The 20,001-nt window shown below is 45.0% G+C and overlaps 2 protein-coding genes across 4 annotated transcripts; one reads left to right on the forward strand and one right to left on the reverse strand.

The window, feature by feature from the left end:
* The first annotated feature begins 2,198 nt into the window (after positions 1-2,198).
* Positions 2,199-13,826, forward strand: LOC102755839. The gene is made up of 6 exons (XM_015563201.1): positions 2,199-2,393; positions 7,777-7,910; positions 11,646-11,743; positions 12,406-12,549; positions 13,379-13,582; positions 13,671-13,826. The coding sequence occupies exons 1-6, from the start codon at positions 2,199-2,201 to the stop codon at positions 13,808-13,810; spliced, it is 915 nt and encodes a 304-aa protein (XP_015418687.1). The 3' UTR covers positions 13,811-13,826.
* A 3,468-nt stretch (positions 13,827-17,294) lies between these two features.
* On the reverse strand, positions 17,295-19,995 carry SVBP (small vasohibin binding protein). 3 transcript variants are annotated; one of them, XM_015563177.1, is made up of 4 exons: positions 19,906-19,995; positions 19,753-19,813; positions 19,393-19,538; positions 17,295-17,727 (listed from the first exon to the last, which is right to left on the reverse strand). In XM_015563177.1, exons 3-4 carry the CDS (start codon positions 19,504-19,506, stop codon positions 17,641-17,643), a joined length of 201 nt encoding a protein of 66 aa, XP_015418663.1. In that variant the 5' UTR covers positions 19,507-19,538; positions 19,753-19,813; positions 19,906-19,995; the 3' UTR covers positions 17,295-17,640. The 3 variants fall into 3 exon arrangements, with proteins under 3 accessions (XP_015418663.1, XP_006762653.1, XP_015418664.1); XM_006762590.2 differs by lacking the exon at positions 19,753-19,813; XM_015563178.1 differs by lacking the exon at positions 19,753-19,813 and having other exon boundaries at positions 19,889-19,995.
* Positions 19,996-20,001: the final 6 nt, after the last annotated feature.

Genomic DNA, 20,001 nt, shown 5'->3' on the forward strand with positions numbered 1-20,001 from the left:
TTGTGTGACACGGCACCAGAGTTAAGTTAGGGTTTTTCAAAATGCTGACATGCTGAGCTCAAAAGGTTCGCTATCACTGGCCTAGAGCAATTAGGCCTTTGTAGTCTTAAGCAGAATTTGATTCAGTTGTGCACTCGCTGCTTGAAAGGTTTTTTTCCTTCATTTTGATTTGGAATTACAATATCTGCTTTTCTCCTACTTCACTAATTCCACCTTTTCAGCTCCTGGCACATTTTTAACTGCTCTGGGCCAAGCCCTTGGCCCTGTTGACTTTCTCTCTAATCCATCCCCTTGACTTTAATACCACCATATGCTGCTGACTGACATGCAGGTCCAGCCCTGATCTCTCCCTCAAGTTTCACACAAACTGTTTATGCAAGAGCCTTATTTGACATCATTACAAACTTAACCATGTCCAAAGTGGAAGTCTTGAGTTCTCTCCAAAAACCTGTTTCATCACCAGTTTTCTCCGCATATTTCCATCAGCATCTATCTCACACTGTTGTCAAGGCCAAAAACCTAAGTCATCCATGATTTCATTTGTTCTTCCCACGCCAATCAGCAAGTCATCTTAGTTCTGTCTTTAAAATACATCCCAAATCTGACTGCTTCAGACCACCTTCACCACTATCCTCTTCGTCCACAACACCAACATTTCTGGCCTACACTAATGCAGTAAGTATCCTTGGCTCCCCACCTTTATTCTCACCCTTCATTCTGTCTCCACAGAGACTGTCAGCATCATCATTGAAAATTATAAAGCAGGTCACAACACCTCTATATAAGAATAACCCAACAATTTCTCATTATACTTAGAATAAAATCTAAACTTTTGCCAAGGTGTGATGTGATCTGCCACTGTCAGTATTCACCATGTTCCTGCTGCCATTCCCGTCCTAACACACCAAGCTTGTTCCTGCTTCAGACCCTTTACATTTGCTGTTCCATCTGCCTGGAATATCCCCCCAGACCTTTGCATGGTTTGCAGCTTCTCATCGTTTAGGTCCTGCTCAAATACTACTTCACAGATGACCCTATCAGAAATACCAGCTCCCATGTCAAAATCACTCTGACTGCTTTGTTTTCCATAGCCCTTATCACGACCAGACCTTATTGGATGCCTTTCCCAATAGGACAGAAATGGCATCTGCCTTGTTTACTGCTATATCCCTAGCACCTAAAATAGTGCCTGGCACATAATAAATACTCTAATAATGAATGGATGAGTAGGTGGACATCTGGAGCTCTGCCTTTATTTATATCCTGCAAAGGATCTCAGTCAATGTAGCTAGAAGAAATACAATATGAGCCACATGTGTGGTTTTAAAATTTTTGGTAGCTACATTAAAAAAACAGAAACAGGTGAAATTAACTTTAATAATACATTGTACTAACCCAGTATATGCAGAATATTAACATTTCAATAGATAATACTAAAAAATATTAGTTATTTTATTTTTTTAAACAATATTTAAACTCTGGTGTGTATTTATAGCATGTCTCTATTTGGACTAGTCATATTTTAAGTGCTGAAGAGCCAGATAGGGTTAGTGGCTACCATATTATCACAAGGGTAGATTGTCTAACCTTACTTATTCTTGTTCTTCACTTCCTGTGAGATCCAGAATGGGAAGAAACTAGAAACTTCTGGAAGATGGAGAAAAGGGGCTTTCTTAGCTACTCCTGCTTTTCTCCCTCTTCTGAAGGAAGCCTTGGGGAAGTTTCAGCTAACAAATGCATGATCATGTAATAATAATAATAATAATAATAATAGAGCTTTTACTCTGTGCTAAGTGCTTTATATAATCCCATTTTACAGACCAGAACAGTGATGGTGAACCTATGACACACGTGTCAGAGGTGACACGCAAACTCATTTTTTTGGTTGATTTTTCTTTGTTAAATGGCATTTAAATATATAAAATAAATATCAAAAATATACATCTTTGTTTTACTATGGTTGCAAATATCAAAAAATTTCTATATGTGACACGGCACCAGAGTTAAGTTAGGGTTTTTCAAAATGCTGACATGCCGATCTCAAAAGGTTTGCCATCACTGGACTAGAATGTAGGTTCATGAAACAAGGTAACTTGTTCAAATTTACACAATTGGTCAGTGTTAGTGCTGTAACTTGGTTAAAAGTTAAAGCCACAAAAAAGGAAAAAAAAATAGTTAAAGCCAGTATTATAACCATTATGCTACAGTTTTTAATTTACCACCTTAATGGACCACATGGCATGGACAAATTAAGAGAAACACAAGTGACAGAAGTCAATCTGGCCCTTGGCTTGAACTTGCAGCACACCTTGGATGAACTTGCCCCCATCCTGGTTCTTCCTTTTAGTTTCTCAGACACCTTAGATCTGACTTTCATGTCAGACTGTGTTCAGGTCTCAGCTTCACGAATTATTAATGGTATAACCTTCAATAAAATCAATGAATCCACTATTTCCTCTTCTGGAGAACGGAATGCTAATACCTTGGGCATTTGAGAAAATCTAATAAATGATGACACTGCCTGTAAAACATTGAACATGCCCTGTGGCTATAGCCACCAGGACACACTAAATCCTGTGCTGTGACTTTTCCCTCCAGGTTACTAGGAGAGGCAGTGCCACTTGAGCTCCTAACTCCGCCCCTGCTCTTTGCATATCCCTCTAACTTAGTGGCAGGGTGGGTGGGAGAATGTGGGGCAGGTGTTAGAACTGGTGCCTGGGATCCTACCCAATATTAACAAAGTTCTTTCTGTAGCACACTCTTCATCCAAGTGGCCAAATCTAGTCACTTTGCAGTGGTTCTCAACCTTCCTAATGCCGCGACCCTTTAATACAGTTCCTCATGTTGTAGTGACTCCCAACCATAAAATTATTTTCGTTGCTACTTCATAAGTGTAATTTTGCTACTGTTAAGAATCGTAATGTAAATATCTGATATGCAGGAAGTATTTTCATTGTTGGCGGCCCACAGGTTGAGAACCGCTGCTTTAGAGAGACTCTTACCTTCTCCCTCTCATTCCTCTCCCACACTCTTGGGATCCCATCTCACCTTGGCTCCTAGTCTGCTACTTCCCATTCCCTTTAGTTGCTGACCAACAATGCAGTATTACAGAGCCTTCCTCCACTGGCTGCCAGAATAATCTTTCTAAACCAACCTGACCGCCTCACTTTCCTGCTTAAAATGTAACTGCCCTAGCTGGTTTGGGGCTCAGTGGCCAGTCAGCCTGTGGACCCTTGGGCTCGATCCCCAGTAGGGGGCGTGCAGGAGGCAGCCAATCAATGATTCTCATCATTGATATCTCTCTCCTTCTCCCTTCTTCTCTGGAATCAATAAAGATTATATATATTTAAAAACGTACTATTTTCAGGACTGGGTGTAAATTACTCAGCTTGTCTATCCAACAAATATGGGGGGTGGGGATGGGGGTGGAGACTTGCTGTACGCCTAAACGTTCTTAGGGGCACAAGGATACACCAGTGCACCTCACAGTGCAAGCCTTGCCCACACGGACCTTACATCCTAGGACCCCAGCTTCCATCCCTTCGGCTTACCTTCCCAACTCTCTTCCAGTCCGCCTCCCATTCACCATGCATTGTATTCTCTTCACCTGCCAAGCCTTCCCACACCGCCCTGACCGAAAATAGTCCCCTCCCGTCAGATGTCTCCAAGCCGCACCGCGCTCACTACAAGACCTAGGGCTCCCCAGCAAATTGAGGTCCCTCTTTCGCCAGCTAAAGCCGGCTGCCCCTCCCCTGTCTCTCAGGGATTGTGAGCTAAGAGCCAGGGCAAGAGCCTTGGGATCAGTGCCGCTGCCCCTTGCTTGGCTGGGTCCCTTCGCTGCACAGGAAGCAGGGAAGGACTGCGGCCCCACCCATTTAGGAATGTCCTGTTCCCAGGTGAGCGTAAGCGGCAGCGTGTGTCCCTCGAGTGCGGTGAGCAACCAGGTCCCTGGGGGATGGAGTGGTTCCGAAGTGTGGGCAGCCAGGCCTGGCTCCATCTCCAGCGCCTTTTCCCACGGGCGGGTCCTCGGCAAGTGGAGCCTGGACTGAATTCCGAACAGCCGGGAGGGAACAGCCGGGAGGGGTACAGCCGGGTGGGGAGCTCCGGTGTCTCCAATTCGGAGGGACCAGCTCAAGAGAGGCCTGCTTTCTGTTGTTGAGGGATGCTGGCCCCGAGGGGTGGGGTGGGGTGGGGTGGAGTGGGAGCGTGGAGGGGGAGGGAGGGTGTCTCTAAATAGAGTGACTATATCCTGTGTCCTGTGCCCCACACCTGCTGGACCCTCCACTTGGAGCTGCTCACTTCAGTGCTGCTCCTGGGGTTTCCTCGGGGAGGGACCGGCTTGGCCATTCCTTTCTTTTCCTGGGAAACCTCAGGCAGTTCTGCTTACTCACTCTCCTCACCAGTCTCATGGCTAGTTTTCTGCAGTTCCCTTCAGACCACCCTCCATTTCCACTCCTATCTGACCAAAACACCTCCTTACTAAACACCATTGCCTAGCCACAGGCTGCAATTCAAGGTCACACCTGGGCATCCCCGCTGACTTGCCTCCAGTCAAGTGAAACCTTCCCCCAGACTTAGTCTCTCTCTCCCTTTGCACCTGCAGCAACTGGATATCCCCTTGTCCAACCGAACACTTGCCATGCTGCCTTCATTGTCCCTACACATGTCTGCCTCCCCTACCAGACTCGGAGCTTCCTGAGGGTGCAGCCTGGGTCTTGTTCTCTCCACCTCCAGATGACACAGGCCTTTACAGAGCAGGCATCAGCAAATATATTTTTTTTAATTGAATAAATGGAAGATCATGAGCGTTGGGTAGATGTCACGTGTGATGAAGCCGCGGAATTGTTGAGAGTTCATTTGAGAAGGCTTCTTGGAGGACAAACTGACCAGGCTTTGGTGCAGGAAGAGACGTAATTGGGTGCAGTGAGAGGATCTCAGGGAAGCACCAGAGTGACGTACGCTGTTAATGTATCACTCATTGAACAGCTTCTATTGCCAGGCCTCAGAGTGGGCACAGGGAACCTTGGCCTGCACTCACGTTGCTTCTCCTGTAGTAGAGAGGAAGACAAGATAGGCAATGCCAATACAGAGTGCCCAGTGTGACATGGTGTGTACAGGACATGTGGCAGTACAGAGGAGGAGCACCTAACAGGTTTGGGGTGGTATGGTGTGCCAGGCTTCCTAAAGAGGACCACCCCCCAACCCAAGACCAGAGGAAGGGTCAGAGAAAGGATTAACAGGCAATGGAGATAGGAGGCTAAGAGTTGAGCATGGCCTCATTATGAAAATCTTGTATACCAAATGAAGGAGCTGGAATACTATGCCATCCTGAGGGCGTTGGGGAGCCACTGATGGCTTCCAAGAAGCTAGGGAGCAATGCCTCATTTATGACCCCCACCTCTGAGGAACCTTCTCTAAGCCCCTGACCTGTTGCTCCCCTCTTCTATGTTGCCTCAGCATCCTGGTCACTTCAGTGCAGGGTTGAATCTTCTGCTAGGCTGAATTCCTTGAGAAATGAGACCAGGACTTAGACTTTGTGTCCCAAGCACCAGGCACCAATCTTGCTTATGATTAAATGTTTGCTGAGTGAATAGATTGTTTCTTTTTTCCCTCTGGATTTCTATAGCCCTCACTCTCAGGTCCACATTCTTTTACACCTGGGACATGTTCGTTATGCTAAAAATAGCATTGAATTGGGAAAGAGGAGACCTGATTCAATCCTGGTTCCACCATTTACTGGGATAAGCTGCTTAACTATCCTGAAACTTCCATTTCCCCGTCTGTCAGATGGGTACCTCCAGGAACAGAGTAAGTCTCCACATGCATGCATGAGTTCTTTTCCTGGATAGCCTAGGAGTTCCATGGAGACAAGGACCAAGGGTTTTCCCCAGCACCTAGCTCAGTCTGAGTTTACGGTGAATATGCTTGGTCCTGATGGTCGGTAGACAGCAGAATACAGAGGAACCTTATAGAAGTCTTGAGTCTTAGTCTGCCACTTCCAAAGGGTGTCAGTGACCTTGAGCAAAGTTCTTCCCCTCTCTGTGTCTTCTTTGTCTTACCTGGCAAGTAGGGATAGTGATCCTTACCTGATAGACCTCACAGTGCCAATGAAAACCACAGAGGTGAATGTGTTTTGTGAATCAAAGAAATAACATAGTAGATAACCGAGCATTAATTTTAAAAAACACCGAACTGGTAATGATGAGGTGTGTCTAATAATTGGCACCTGCTGACTGCCAGTTAAAGGCGGAGATGCTGGGATGCTGCTCTTCCAGGTAACAGTGGACTAGGCTGTGATAGTGGTGTTTGGGTTTGCTGGGGTCAGCCTTGAGGCCCAGGGGAGACCAGAATGGAGGGGTTCAGGGGGAGGGAGTGTGCAGCCAGTCCTTTTCCCCCTCCCCTCTTCTCCTATAATTCTGGCTCACATAGTTTCCAGTCTTAGGTTTTCAGTGGCCCTGGCATGAGAAGGTCTGAGGAGTCCCAGTGGCTTTGGTATGTGGTCACTGACACCCTTGATGAAACGGTGGCCTGTGGGAACAGTGAACCCACAGTGCTGCCCTGATAAACTCCCAGTCCCAAACTGCAAGTCCAGCCCTTCCCAGCCTCTGACATCTTGGTGTCAGGGTTTATGTGAAAGGACCATGATTGTCTTAGCTCTTGTCCAGACCAGAGGGCCTGGGACTGTACAGAAATGTTGAGTGGAGGCAGAGTCTCAGCTTCCTCACCTCTAAAATGAGTAAGGATTTGCCTGGCCAATGTGGCTCAGTGGTTGAGTCCTGATCCATGAACCGGGGGGTCACAGTTCAATTCCCAGTCAGAGTATATGCCTGAGTTGCAGGCTCCATCCCCAGTGTGGGGGGTGGGGTGGGTGCAGGAGGCAGTTGATCAATGACTCTCTTTCATCATTCATGTTTCTATCTCTCTTTCACTCTCCCTTCCTCCCTGAAATCAATAAAAAATATATTGAAAAAAATGAGTGAGGGTTAAATGGTGAGAACAATAGCACTGTCTCCTGAAATCGTCAGGATCAGAAGAGAGCACACAGTGAAAGCGCCTTGTGAAATAGTCTATGCTATACACATTCATTTTGTTTCTCACCTTTTCCTTCCCCTGTTGGAGCTGGGCCTGCTGCTCTGGTTGGGGCCTGTCAGAACCAGAACCTTAAGGCACCTCAGTCGCAGTCCTGTCCTGAGGGCGTGAGCGTGGCCTGCAGGACAGAGGAGGCTGGATCTGCAGCGGGTCCCTGTTGTGCTTCCTTCCCCTCAGGTAGCCTCTCTCCCCTGGACCACTCCTCGGGTGTGTGTGTTACCCCTTTCCAGTGCTTTTTATTTCTGTGGGGCTCATCAAAAGTATTGATAATAGCTTTGTAATTAAAAAAAAAGTCTCATCTATGACAAAGAGTTCAGAAGGGGGGAAGGGCCCATACTTTTGTACCCTGGGTCATGGGGTGCCATGAGGGTCAGCATATGGCTAGAGGGAGGTTTGTACTATGGGGTAAGGGATGTAGTCAGAGAGGCATGGGAACTATGGTTGTGCTGGTTCAGTTGCTTCGCTCTTGTGCTTTCCCAAGACACTCAGCTTCAACTCCTTCGTCTTTACTTCCGTGTCTCCTCCACCTACTTACTGTCTGCCTCGTTCCAGCCAGTGGAACAGTGTTTGGAGGGTGACGTTCTGGGAGAAAATCTAGGGAAACAGGAGCTACCTGGTTCTTCGGAGCCTCTTTTGGGACTCCGACCTTGGGAATCCATTGCCCCTCTTCTCTGGGCCACAGGTTAGTACACCAGCTTCTTCCTGACCAAAGACCAGAGTCACCTCCAGATGAATGAAATTTCCTGGAAAGATGTTGCCAATGTCTTGTCGCTGGCCAACTTGATCATGGGGCTCTTCTCCATCTTCTGCAGCCTCAGCAAGTAGGTCTGGGGCCCAGCAAGGTCTCAGCCATGGGCATGAAGACAGAAGTGGGAAATCTAGAGAGCCGGGCACTGAGACATGGAGATCAAATGGGGGCAGAAGAAAGTGTGGCAGGTTGGGAGTCAAGGGGCCAAGAGTCTAGCTTCAGTTCTATCATCAACCTAGTATGTGACCTTGGCTAGGTCACATCCCCGAGCCTCAGTTTCTCCATCTTTAAAACAAGGAGCTCGCACTATGATCTCTATGGTTCCTTCCAGATATGGCAGTCTAGAAGGGTTTTTCAAGAAAATCAGGAGGCTCTGCTTTGGTAGCCTTTACCAAGCATGTCAAACTCCTGGCTGGCAGGGCACATGCCTTGGCCGGCCGCCAGCTGCTGGCCGCGCGTTTGACGTGCTTGCTACACAATTATTGGGTATGTACACTACCATTCAAATTTTTAAATTCTTAAATAAGAACACATGATCTGGTGGAATATTTAAAATTAACACTGCTCTGGAAAATCTGAGACATGTATATGGGTCTCAAAAAGTTGTAAGCAAATGGTATTTCTATAAATTGAGTCATATTTCAATGCCTTGGCAAATTGGCTCTTTATAGATAAATCCTTTATAATGCAAATAACATCCTCCTAATCTGTTTGAATCTCTATAATCATCAGTGGATGGCTTTTCTGGATTTGTGTCTCATGATATTTAAGTTCCCTACCAGTTTGAAAATTTTATGATTCTCTAAGTCTAGGTTTAGGGAGTCTCATAAAGTGAGGCATACCTGCAGCAGCAAATCTTTATTTTCTTAATTTAGCCTAATCTTCTGGGAGTGTGTTTTTTATGTTATTATCATGGGCCCAGTTCCTTTAAACACATAGGCATAGGTCTAAACAAAGGAAACGATGAGGTTGTTTGGGGACAGCTGAGGTCTGGGGTCAGGCTTTCTGTTTCCTTCTACTGGGCCACCCAAGCATTGCAGTCAGAGTGCAGACTTGGGGATGGCCTCCTAGGGCAGGCTTGCCAGAGATTGGGGTGGTTGCTTTCAAAGGGGTCCAGGAGCACGTGCTGGACAGAAGCATAGAATCCTCAAATATTGGATCTGAAAGAGCTCTTGGGAGTCATTTACAACATCAAAATACATTAGATAAAAACTGATACAATTGCAAGGAGAAATTGATGGCTCTACCATCATAGTTGGATATTTCTACACCCTTCTGTCAGTAATTGACAGAGCTAGCAGACAGAAAATCAGTAAAGGCATAGTTGAACTGATAGCACTATCAATCAACTGGGTCCAATTGATATTTATAGACTACTTCATCCAACAACAGCAGAATACATATTCTTCTCAAGCTCACCATGATAGACCACATTCCAGGCTATGAGACACACCTTAATAAATTTAAAAGAATAGAAACTATATAAAATACACTCTCAGACCACATGGAATTAAACTAGAAGTCAATAACAAATAACTAGAAAATCTCAAAATATGTAAAGGTTAAACACAGTTTTAAATAATATATAAATAAAAGAAGCTCAAGAGAAATTAAAAAATATTTTTAACTCAAAGAAAATGAAAGTATCACTTACCAAAGTTTGTGAGATGCAGTAAAAGCAGTACTTAGACGGAAATTCATAGCATTACATTCATATACTAGAAGAGAAATCTGCTCTGCAACAGACTACATTAAGAGAATTAGAAGACAGGTCTGGCTAGGTGGCTCAGTTGGCTGTAACATCATCCTGTACACCGAAATATTGCAGGTTTGATTCCTAGTCAGGGCACATAGCTAGGTTGTGGGTTTGATCCCTGTTGGGCTACAGGAGGCAACCAATTGGTGTTTCTCTTGCATATTGATTTTTTACTCTCTCTCACTTCCTCTCTCTAAAATCAATAAAAACATATCCTCAGATGAGGATTAAAAAGAAGAAGAAGCAAAGAGAAGACAAGCCACAGACTGGGAGAAAATATTTGCAAAAGATTAATTGGATAAGGGATTATAAAACTTAACAATAGGAAAATAACACAATTGTATGTTTATGGTCTTTTATTCATAATTGCCAAAACATGGAAGCAACCAAGATGTCCTTCACTTGGTGAATGGATAAAAAAAAATCTGTGGTACATCCAGACAATGGAATATTATTTAGTGCAAAAAGGAAATGAATTATCAAGCCATGAGAAAACATGGAAGAAACTTAAATGCATGTTATTAAATGAAAGTAGCTAATCTGAAAGTCTACATAGTCGGAAAAAAAAATATGGAGAGAATAAAAAGATCATTGGTTGCCAGAAAGGATAGGGGGCTTGGGGAGGACCTGATTCAGTAGAGCACAGGATTTTTAGGAGAGTGAAACTACTTTATATGATATTATAATGATGGGTATATGTCATTATACCTTTGTCCAAATCCACGGAATGTACACCACCAAGAATGAATCCTAAGGTAAACTATGGACTTTGGCTGATTATGATGTGTCAATGTAGGTTCATCCTTGGTTATGTACCAAGAAATAGAATATACCATTCGGGTAAGTGATGTTGATAATGGGGAGACTATGCATATGTGAGAGGTGGAGAAATATGGAAAAACTCTGTACTTTCCTTCTAATGTTATAAACCTAACATTACTCAAAATAGTTTTAGAAAAATTGAAAAGAAGGAAGATCTAAAATCACTAACCTGAGCTTCCACTGTAGGAAACTAGAAAAAGATGAGCAAATTAAATCTTAAAGTAAGAGAAGGAAGTAAATAATAAAAATTAGAGCAGAACTCAATGAAATTGAAAACAAGTAATTAATAGGGAAAATCAATGAAACAAAAAAACTGGTTCTTTGAAAAGATCAATAAAATTGATAAGCCTCTACCTAGGCTAACCAAGAAAAAAAGAGAAGGCACAAATTACCAATATCAGAAATGAGAGAGGAGCCATCACTACTGATCTCACGAACATTAAAAGTATAATAAAAGAATATTATGAACTCTGTGCCCACAAATTTGATAGCCTAGATGAAATGGACCAATTCCTTAAAAGATCTAAACTATCAGAACTCACAGTAAGAGAAATAGATAATACGAATAGGCCTACTGTTATATGTGTTAAAGAAATCATTTGGTACAAACCTCTTATTTTACAGATGGAGGAACAAAAAGGCCTAGAGAAAGAGGGGAGTGATTTATCTGAGAATTCACAGTAATATACGTACTTGCAGAGGCTGGGCTAGAACCTAAGACCCTTGGGCCATTGAATATACCTGGAACTTAGAGTTGGAGGGGACCTTAGTGATTCAAACTCATTAGTCAACAGAGCCAAATATCAACAGTACAACGATTGAAATTTCTTTTGAGAGCCAAATTTTTTTAACTTAAACTACATAGGTAGGTACATTGTTATTAACTTAATTAGGGTGCTCCTAAGGCTTATGAAGAGCCACACTCAAGGGGCCAAAGAGCTGCATGTGGCTCGCGAGCCGCAGTTTGCCGACCACGGACCTAGGAGGTTTGGGCACCACTTCAAGATTGTGGGTTGAGAGAATAGAAGGAATGTGTGTGTGTGTGTGTGTGTGTGTGTGTGCACATGTGCATGGCATATAAAGCTGTGTATATCAGGAAGGCTGTGAATGTGGGAAACTTTCAGGGGTGTGTATGTGTGCAAATGTAGGAAGTGTATTAGTGTACTGGAGGTGTGTGAAATGGTTGTCCAGTGGAGTCTATGAAAGCTGTCCTGTTTGGGCCCACACTAGGAAATCCAGCTGTGCTTCCTGGATGCTTCTGATCGGCTTCCTAATGGACATGGCAGTCAGGACAATCACTAGACATCTCAATATATGCTCCAAATCAGGTGAGTCCAGGCCTCAGATTCCTAAATCCTGACCCCAGTAGCTCCCATGTCAGGTCAGCTCCTTCATTGTATAACACTCACAGGCCTTTATCAGTCACCAGTCCTGTTTACATCCCTTGAGTATAGCAGAAGCAACCCTAGTGTTGGAGCTGGAGCCCCTCAGCCTAGATCTAGCTCCTTTGCTGGCTCGCTTACTGATCTCTGGTTATCCTTAGCCTGGCTTTCAGTTGTCTTGTCTCCCCTGAATTCCTGTTCAGAACCAGTCCAAGAACTGGGAGTGGGAATGGTGGTTGTGATGGTGGGAGAGAGGGGAAATGAAAAATTACTCCAAGCAGAGCAGTTGATCAAAAAAATATTTTTGTGTCAGATTTTGCTTGAAAAAATGGTTCCATAGTTTCTTAATTTGTATCCAGTTGTAGTCCAATCCTTGCATGTTAAAGGGTGGAACTAAGACCTGGGTCAGGAAAGACTTTCTAAGGCCACATGGTCATTCTAAGGTGGAGCCAGAATAAGACCAGTCTTTGATCTATAGACACCCAGGGGAATAGATGTTACCTTCTGGGACCTCAGACCGTGCTTGTCACCATCCCAGCACCCCCACCAGAGGGGACTAATGTACACGATGTATAAGTGTAAGTTCTAACCTTGGCATTCTGGAGCAGGAGCTGAGCTGAATGACTTTGCTGTCTTCACCACCTTTGGCCTGGCCTCGGCCCTGCTCCTAGGCGTGGATGGGCCTCTGAATGGGCTCCTGGCCATCATCTATGTGTTAGCTGCTTCTTTCCGCCTGTGTTTTTATTCAGCTAGTGAGTGAAACCCAGCCTTATGTCTGAGCTTGGGAACCATGGAGGGGGAGGAACTGTTGAGTGCAGTAACTGACTCCTCTCCTTCTTTTTATAAAGTCCCTCTTCCTTCCTTCTGTTGTGCCCCAGACCCATTGGAGGCTGGAGGCTGCACTGGAAGAGCCCTAGTCTGAGGAGGTCGGGGGTGGGGGGTGGGGGATGGGGATGTTAGGGCCCTCATTCTTGGGCCAGCTATGCCTTTTTCTCACTACGTAACCTTTGGATGAAGCACATGGATTAGAGAGTTAGAAACATCAATGAGAGAGAAATATCGATTAGCTGCCTCCTGCACATCTCCCACTGGGGATGTGCCCGCAACCAACGTACATGCCCTTGACCGGAATCAAACCTGGGACCTTTCAGTCTGCAGGCCGACGCTCTATCCACTGAGCCAAACCGGTTTCAGCGGATTTAGACTCTTCTAGACCCAGAGGTTGTACTCCAGTTTCCTAAAACAGATGGAGATACGGAGCTCTGGCAAAGGCAATTGCCTAAGATTCCAACGCAAGGGAGTACAGATGCAGCCTAGATCTAGGGCCCTTCTACAGAGGCTTCCTAGGGCCAAGGCACACCCCTGGTCCTAGCAGTCTGCTTTCCTAGTGCCTTGGGGATCCAATGCGAGCCCATGCACCGTCTCCATGAATAGCTAAATGCTTTACAGCCTGCTACTGTCCTGAGATTAAGGGGGTTTGGAGTGAGGGGTTGGGAAAACCCAAAGGTGACAGGGGCCTGCTTCATGCAGATACCTTGAGATCAGCAGCAAACAGCTAATCCCCATCTTTTCTTTCCCCAGGCGGCCTTTCCTTCACATACAAGGGTCTACCCTGCCCCTATGCTTCCTGTGTTCTGGCCTCCACCGCCCTTCTGACCAAAGGCAACACGTTCATTCTCTCCTGCATGGCCTCACTTATGATTCTATTCATGATGGACCAGAGCTACTACCCACATGATGAAATCCTGGAATCTGAGAATTGGAAAAAAATCGTTTATCTTGGAGGTGAGTGGGGATGAGAGAGGAGAGGGGTGGGAAATACATGTAAGAAAGCTTCATAAAAACTGAGTGTTGTATTTCTTTCTCCTTCCAGGTGTCATCATACTGTTTTTTTCTCCATTCTCAATAATTGCTTTTTATTGCCTGATGTGGTCTCTCTCCTACATCTTCTTTCCAGATGTTCTGTGGGGCAAGACAGAGTGTCTTAGGCAAGAAGCGCATCTAAGAAACTAAACAGCTCTTCCCACTCCTTCTGGCTTCGTGTGTGGTTTGTGCCAGCCTGTTGCCTTATCCTCACTAAATCTTTCCTTGTTCCTGTGTTGTGCTTGTGGTAGATACATGGTGTCTCAAACCAGAACAGCCCATAGTAGGGCCAGCAGCCTTCCCTTCTTCCCCTTTATTCAGGGATCTGAACCCCTTCAGGACAACAGTTGTTCATGTCGGATGGAACAGAATTTTTTCCAAGCTCACTTTGGGCCAGGTTTGCATTCCAGCTCTATAACCAGTTGTGTGACCTTTTGCACTAAGATTAATCCCTTGGAAAGGAAACTCATCAGAATTGGTATTGATCCAGTAATGGGGTAGGACTCAGTTCACTAAGGTATTTCTTATTTCTTTTTTTTTTTTTGGTTTTGTTTTGTTAACCCTCACCCGAGGATATTTTTCCATTGATTTTTAGAGAGAGTGGAAGGGAGGAAGAGAGGCAAAGAGAAAGAAAGGCCTGGGATAGAGCCTGCAACTGAAGTACAAGCCTTTGACCAGAACTGAACCTAGGACCCTTCAGTCTGTAGGCCAACACTCTATCCAGTGAGCCAAACTGGCTAGAGCTCTTTCTTTCTTTCTTTCTTTCGTTCTTTCTTTCTTTCTTTCTTTCTTTCTTTCTTTCTTTCTTTCTTTCTTTCTCTTTCTTTCTTTCTCTCTGTCTTTCTTTCTTCTCTCTCTCTCTCTCTCTCTCTCTCTCTCTCTCTCTCTCTCTCTCTCTTTATATGTTTTTATTGATTTCCTAGAGTGGAAGGGAGGAGAGATAGAAACATCAACGAGAGAAACATTGATTGGCTGTCTCTTGACGCCCCTTACTGAGAATCAAGTCCACAACCTGGGCATGTGCCCTGACTGGGAATTGAACCATGACCTCCTGGTTCATGGGACGATGCTCAACCAATTGAGCCACACCAGCCACATAGCATTTCTTTTAAAAAATTTTTTTTCACTTACAGTTGACATTCAATATTATATTAGTTTCAGGGGTACAACCCAGTGATTAGTCATTTACATAGCGTACAAAGTCTAGTCTACTAGATAAGTCTAGTCTATTACTTACCTGGCAGCATACATAGTTGTTACAACATTATTGACTCTGTTCCCTATGCTCTACTTTATATCCCATGACTATTTTGTCACTACCAATTTGCACATCTTAATCCCTTCACCTTTTTTACCCAGCCCACACCTCCCTGCCATCTGGCAACCATCTCTATATCTATGAGTTTGTTTCTGTTTTGTTTGTTGTTTTAGATTCCACGGATAAGTGAAATCATGTGGTTGTTAGTCTTTCTCTGTCTAACTTATTTGACTTAGCATAATGCCCTCTATGTCTGACTTATTCTAAACATACCATCTAGGTCTATCCATGTTGTTAAAAATGGTAAGATTTCATTATTGATAACTGAGTAATATTCCATTGCATATATGTAGCACCTCTTCTTTATCCAATCATCTATCAATGGACACCTAGGTTGCTTCCATATCTTGGCTATCTATACTAATAATAGAGGAATATGCAAATTGTACAAGATGCCGTCATAGTAACGACTGATCAGCAGGCTGCCTGTGCAGCAGGCACGGGTGGGCGGGGACTTGCCGTGTCAGGGGCGGGGCCGTGGTGAGGGCCTCCTTGAGCCTTCCCCAGGGGAGGGCCTGATCAGCAGCCACTGTGGCTGCTGTGAGGGCTGGGGAGAGAGAGGCAGGGCCTGATCAGCAGCCCCCATGGCTGCTGCACCATGGGTCCAAGTCAGGGCTTATGCAGGAGGCAACTAATCAATGTGTCCCTCTCACATTGATGTTTCTCTTTGTCTTTCCCTCTCTCTTCCATGCTCTCTAAAAATCAGTGGGAAAATATCCTCAGGGAGGATAAAAAAGAAAGAAAGAAATGTCATATCCTATGAAAGAGACATCTTGAAAATACCCAAGGAAAGTTGTCATATTTTTGTGGTGAAGGGACTGGAGTCTGTGTTGATGAAAACACCTTGGCGGCTGCAATGGCTGAGGGCTGGAAGCTGCAGTGGCCAGCAGTGGCAGTGGCAGTGGCAGCAGCAGCGGGGTGATGGGGGCGGCACCTTCCCCTGATCAGCCTGGTGGCCTCCCGCAGAGGGAGGCCAGACTGCAGCTTAGGCCCGCTCCCCCATAAGCCATCAGTAGGTCATCCCCTGAGAGCTATCGGACCATGAGAGGGGGCAGGCTGGGCTGAGGGACCCCCTCAGTGCACAAATTTTTGTGCACCGGGCCTCTAGTTATAATGCTGCAATGAATTTACATACTCTGGCTCCATAAAGCAGAGCTAGTCATAGGACAATCAGGTTGCCCAATTTGAAATTCTGTAATTATTTCAACAAAGCTTCTGCCTTTTGCTTCATTTAGAGATTAGTCATATTGGAAGCTTGAAGGATCATTTGGATTCTAGGCCCTCAGTATATGCTTTTTTCCTAAGGTCTAGAGTACTAAACTCTAGATATTCAAAATGCCACTCATATTCTAAAATCCAAAGTGAATAGAAATAAACAGTATCTATGGAACCCTAAAGTTACACCTCAAAAAAGAACATAGGTCTGCTAAAAGCAGCAAACCCCAGCACTCTCTTGACTTTTACCTGCAGATGGTATACAAAGGATTGCTGGCTGTCCACCTTTTCCTCAGCTGGGCACCAGAGCACTTTTACCTCAGGACTAACTTCTTGAAGTTTGCAGAACAATGTATGTGGCAAATATGCTTTCAAACTGAATTGAGGATTTAAAAATAAAAATCCAGAGAAGTCCACAGTGCTCTGATCTGGCTCTATAGAAACACAGTCCCTCTCCCCCCCCGCCCCCCACTGCTCTCTATTCATCTACCATACATGTTTTTTCAGAATTAGATGACTATGTCTGTCTCACTATATTGTAACTTCCTTCATAAACATGCTTTTGGATTTCTGCTGTCTGCCAATACCTGGCACTCAAAAAGGTTTACTTTGGAGATGAATTGACTTAGTTGCACATTCTAGAGAGCTATATACAATGTTAGTATAATGTAGTGCAAATCTTACAAACATCCATGAGCTCCGACATTCCAGCCTGAATATCCCCATCCTAAATCCGTTTCTAGGCCTGGTGAAGTCACTGCCAAATGAAAAAGCAATGCCTGCCCTCTTCTCCTGCTGGTGCAGGCCTGCTGCTAGCTGTCCACACTTGCAAGGTGAGAGGACCCTGGCTTCCAGCTCTGGCCCTGAGTAGCAGCTCATCGGGGAGCAGAGGGGCACAGATTTACAGTGTGTGGCTACAAACGGAGGATCAGGGGACTGCAGAGTTTCAGCCCCAGGAAGAATGAGAACTGGAAGCAGCCGCATTTTCTCCCGCTCTCTTCCACTCTCCTCCTGAAGGAGCAAGGGTTCCCTCTGCTCACCTCACTTTTCCTCTCCTATAACATTGATCCATTTCTTATGGCTAGGCACCCCCAAGTAAAGTATGAGCAAATGCACATTTTATTAGTATTTTATTTTTTTTGGAGATTTACAGTTTCACAAGAAACACTGATTTTTCTCAAACAATAGAAAAAGGTCTAAAAAATAAGAGTATTATCTTAGGAGAATAAAACAAGTCTCTTCAGCAAGCATTGGGCCAATTCAAATTGGAGGAACCAGTGAAGCAGAAGTTACATATAGGAAGTTCAGATTCATCCAGTTTTAGGAATAACACAAATGCCTTCTTGTCTAGTTCTGTCAGGCTCCACATGGGCCACCTCAGCTTAAAACTGGTACTGAGCTCACAGACAAAGCCTCAGGGGTCCCATCTGGTTTGAACACGGGCGGCTCACTCTCCAGGAGGCTGCATCTGTTTACAGAACTCATCAAACTGCTGCTGCTCCAGTTCGGTCATGACTCTGTTAAGGGCATAAATCTAAGGGGGGAAAAAGATGTGTTAGCAATGGAGGCAGCTGCTCAACCTATCTTCAGACACAACAGGCGGCGCCACTTGAAAGTGCCGGAACTGCACCAGTAAGGGAACAGGAGAAGCAGATATTCGTTCCATTTGGGGAATCAGGAAACAGTGAAACAGGTGACTTAATCTGGCCTTTAAAGGATCTGTAGGATTTGAACAGATAGAGTTTGGGGAAGGGACTTGATAGGTGATGGGGACGGGGGATATTATGATTAAATAAATATAATGGAAAAGTACAGGATTAGTTCTGGAAACTTCAAGTATGCTAATATGAAGGATACTATAGAGGAGGGTTGGGGAACTGGAGAAAGCAAGAAGAGTATGTCAGGGACTTAACTGCCATGCCAAGGAACCTGGACTTTATCTGGCCGACTCTGGAGAGCCACCAAAGATAGGTGTGCAGGGGACCAACCTGATTATATCTGGGCTTTGGGAAAGATAACTGGAGACCATGTGAGGGATGGAGTGGGCGGAGGAGAGATGACAGGCCACATAGGAGGCATCTATTACATCAGTGAGAATGGACCGAGGACAGACGGTGGGCTGGAACAAAAACTGCAACAGACATTCTAAGGTGAAGAGCAGGGGCTCTACCTTAGTCCTCATCTTTGTTTGTCCTTGTAGTCTCAACCTGTCCACTACAGAACAGACACATCATATAACTTCCCAATTTGTAGAACAAAAACAAAGGGAATGTTTGTGTTTAGGGAAAATAACTCTTGATGAATTAAAAAGACAAGAAAGGGGCAAATAAAGAAATTGAGAAGTGAGACACATAGAAGATAATAGCAGAATTAATGGAAAAGCAGCCCGATGTACAATAGAGAGGATCACCAAAAGGTGGTTCTCTGAAAATGCTAAAGCAAACCGACATGACTGATCCAAGACAAAAAGGGAGTAGGCACAAACAACACTGTTAGAATTAAAAAAACCACACACCACAGAAATACTGATGTAATAGAGATTACAGCAAACATTATGAACTTGGTGTCAATAAGTTTGGAAAGGTAAATGAAATAAATTCCTAGAAAGTAAAATGATCGAAACTGACTAGAATCAATAGTAAGCTTGAATGATCCTATAACCTTTTTTCATAAAAATATTTTTATTGTGATAAAATCCTATAATCTTTAAGGAAAATGGAATTCCACAGTGACGAAAATGGTCACAAACAACAAGACAAATAATTCTAGAAAAAAATGTAACACTGGCCTGGCCGGTGTGGCTCAGGTGGTTATGGGCGATAGTTTCAACTTTTTATTCACAAACTGATGGTAAGTGTTGACGGACCAAAGGACACACCGGTGGGTGCAGAACATCTGTGCTGGGGTGTCTGACACGCGTTCTCTCACTGACCCCGCTCTCACATGTCCCTTTTCTTTCTCCTTTCTCCCTGCCCTCGGGTCCCTAGCACAAACCTCTGCCCCAGGAGTCACCTGGAGACCCTACACTAACTTGGCATGCCACCATGGGCTGGCACTTCACCGTTCTGGCCCTCAACGATCATCTCTCTAAACCTGGAGGACGCCTGTTTTGCCTGCAGGCAGGCGGGGCTCCCCATCACAGGCGGACGATTTCTCTCTTCCGCGTCACCTCCACCAGATGATAGGTATGTAACCTCACCTCTGCTCTCTGTCTTTGCTTCAGCTCCTGCTGGGCTGATTTCTGCTTGGCCTTCTCAACTCTGCTGACAGGTTCTTTAACTTTGGACTTTTCTTTACGTGCAGGTGGATCCATGACTTGGCTTCTGAATACTTCTTAGTTCTGACCTGGGTGGTACAGAAAGAGGGAACAGAAGGGAAGGAAAGGGAAGTGGGGGCGGGGTAAGGGAGAGGAACAGAAGGAAAGGAGGGGGTAAAAAATAAAGAATTGCCAGTCATTGGCCTCACCAATCCCTTAGCTCCGCCCTTTCCTCTGACAGGTGCGGCGGAGTGGCCCGATGGAAGGGGGGCTGCATTTGGAGGAGCAAGACCTGTCTCCCACCGCCACCACCTCGCTGGGAGTCCCCACGCACATCTCCCCATTCTGGACCTTGGTTTTCTGTCTGCAAAATGGGACAACAGTCCATTCCCTGGCCTCCTTCCCTGAGCTCCCGTGTGAGGACCCCGTGGAAACCCACATGAAAGCGTTTCATACTCGGGTGCGCGCTGTTCCCGACAGGGGGCTGCTGTCATCATGAAGACACCGCGGCCAGGGTCTGGGGCGCGCCAGCCCCAGTCCCGCAGGGGGAGG

Source organism: Myotis davidii, unplaced genomic scaffold, assembly GCF_000327345.1.
Source record: "Myotis davidii unplaced genomic scaffold, ASM32734v1 scaffold458, whole genome shotgun sequence".
NCBI lineage: Eukaryota > Metazoa > Chordata > Mammalia > Chiroptera > Vespertilionidae > Myotis > Myotis davidii.

What these genes read in the sequence shown, in the direction of transcription:
- LOC102755839 (XM_015563201.1), top strand. Translation starts at nt 2,199, where the DNA reads ATGCTACAGTTTTTAATTTACCACCTTAATGGACCACATGGCATGGAC. An exon ending in ATCTTCTGCAGCCTCAGCAA is followed by an intron (nt 7,911 to 11,645) that starts GTAGGTCTGGGG and finishes GGCCCACACTAG; the next exon opens with GAAATCCAGCTGTGCTTCCT. An exon ending in AAAAATCGTTTATCTTGGAG is followed by an intron (nt 13,583 to 13,670) that starts GTGAGTGGGGAT and finishes TTCTCCTTCCAG; the next exon opens with GTGTCATCATACTGTTTTTT.
- SVBP (XM_006762590.2), bottom strand. Translation starts at nt 19,506, where the DNA reads ATGGATCCACCTGCACGTAAAGAAAAGTCCAAAGTTAAAGAACCTGTC. An exon ending in AGCAAAGACAGAGAGCAGAG is followed by an intron (nt 17,728 to 19,392) that starts GTGAGGTTACAT and finishes TTCCCCCCTTAG; the next exon opens with ATTTATGCCCTTAACAGAGT.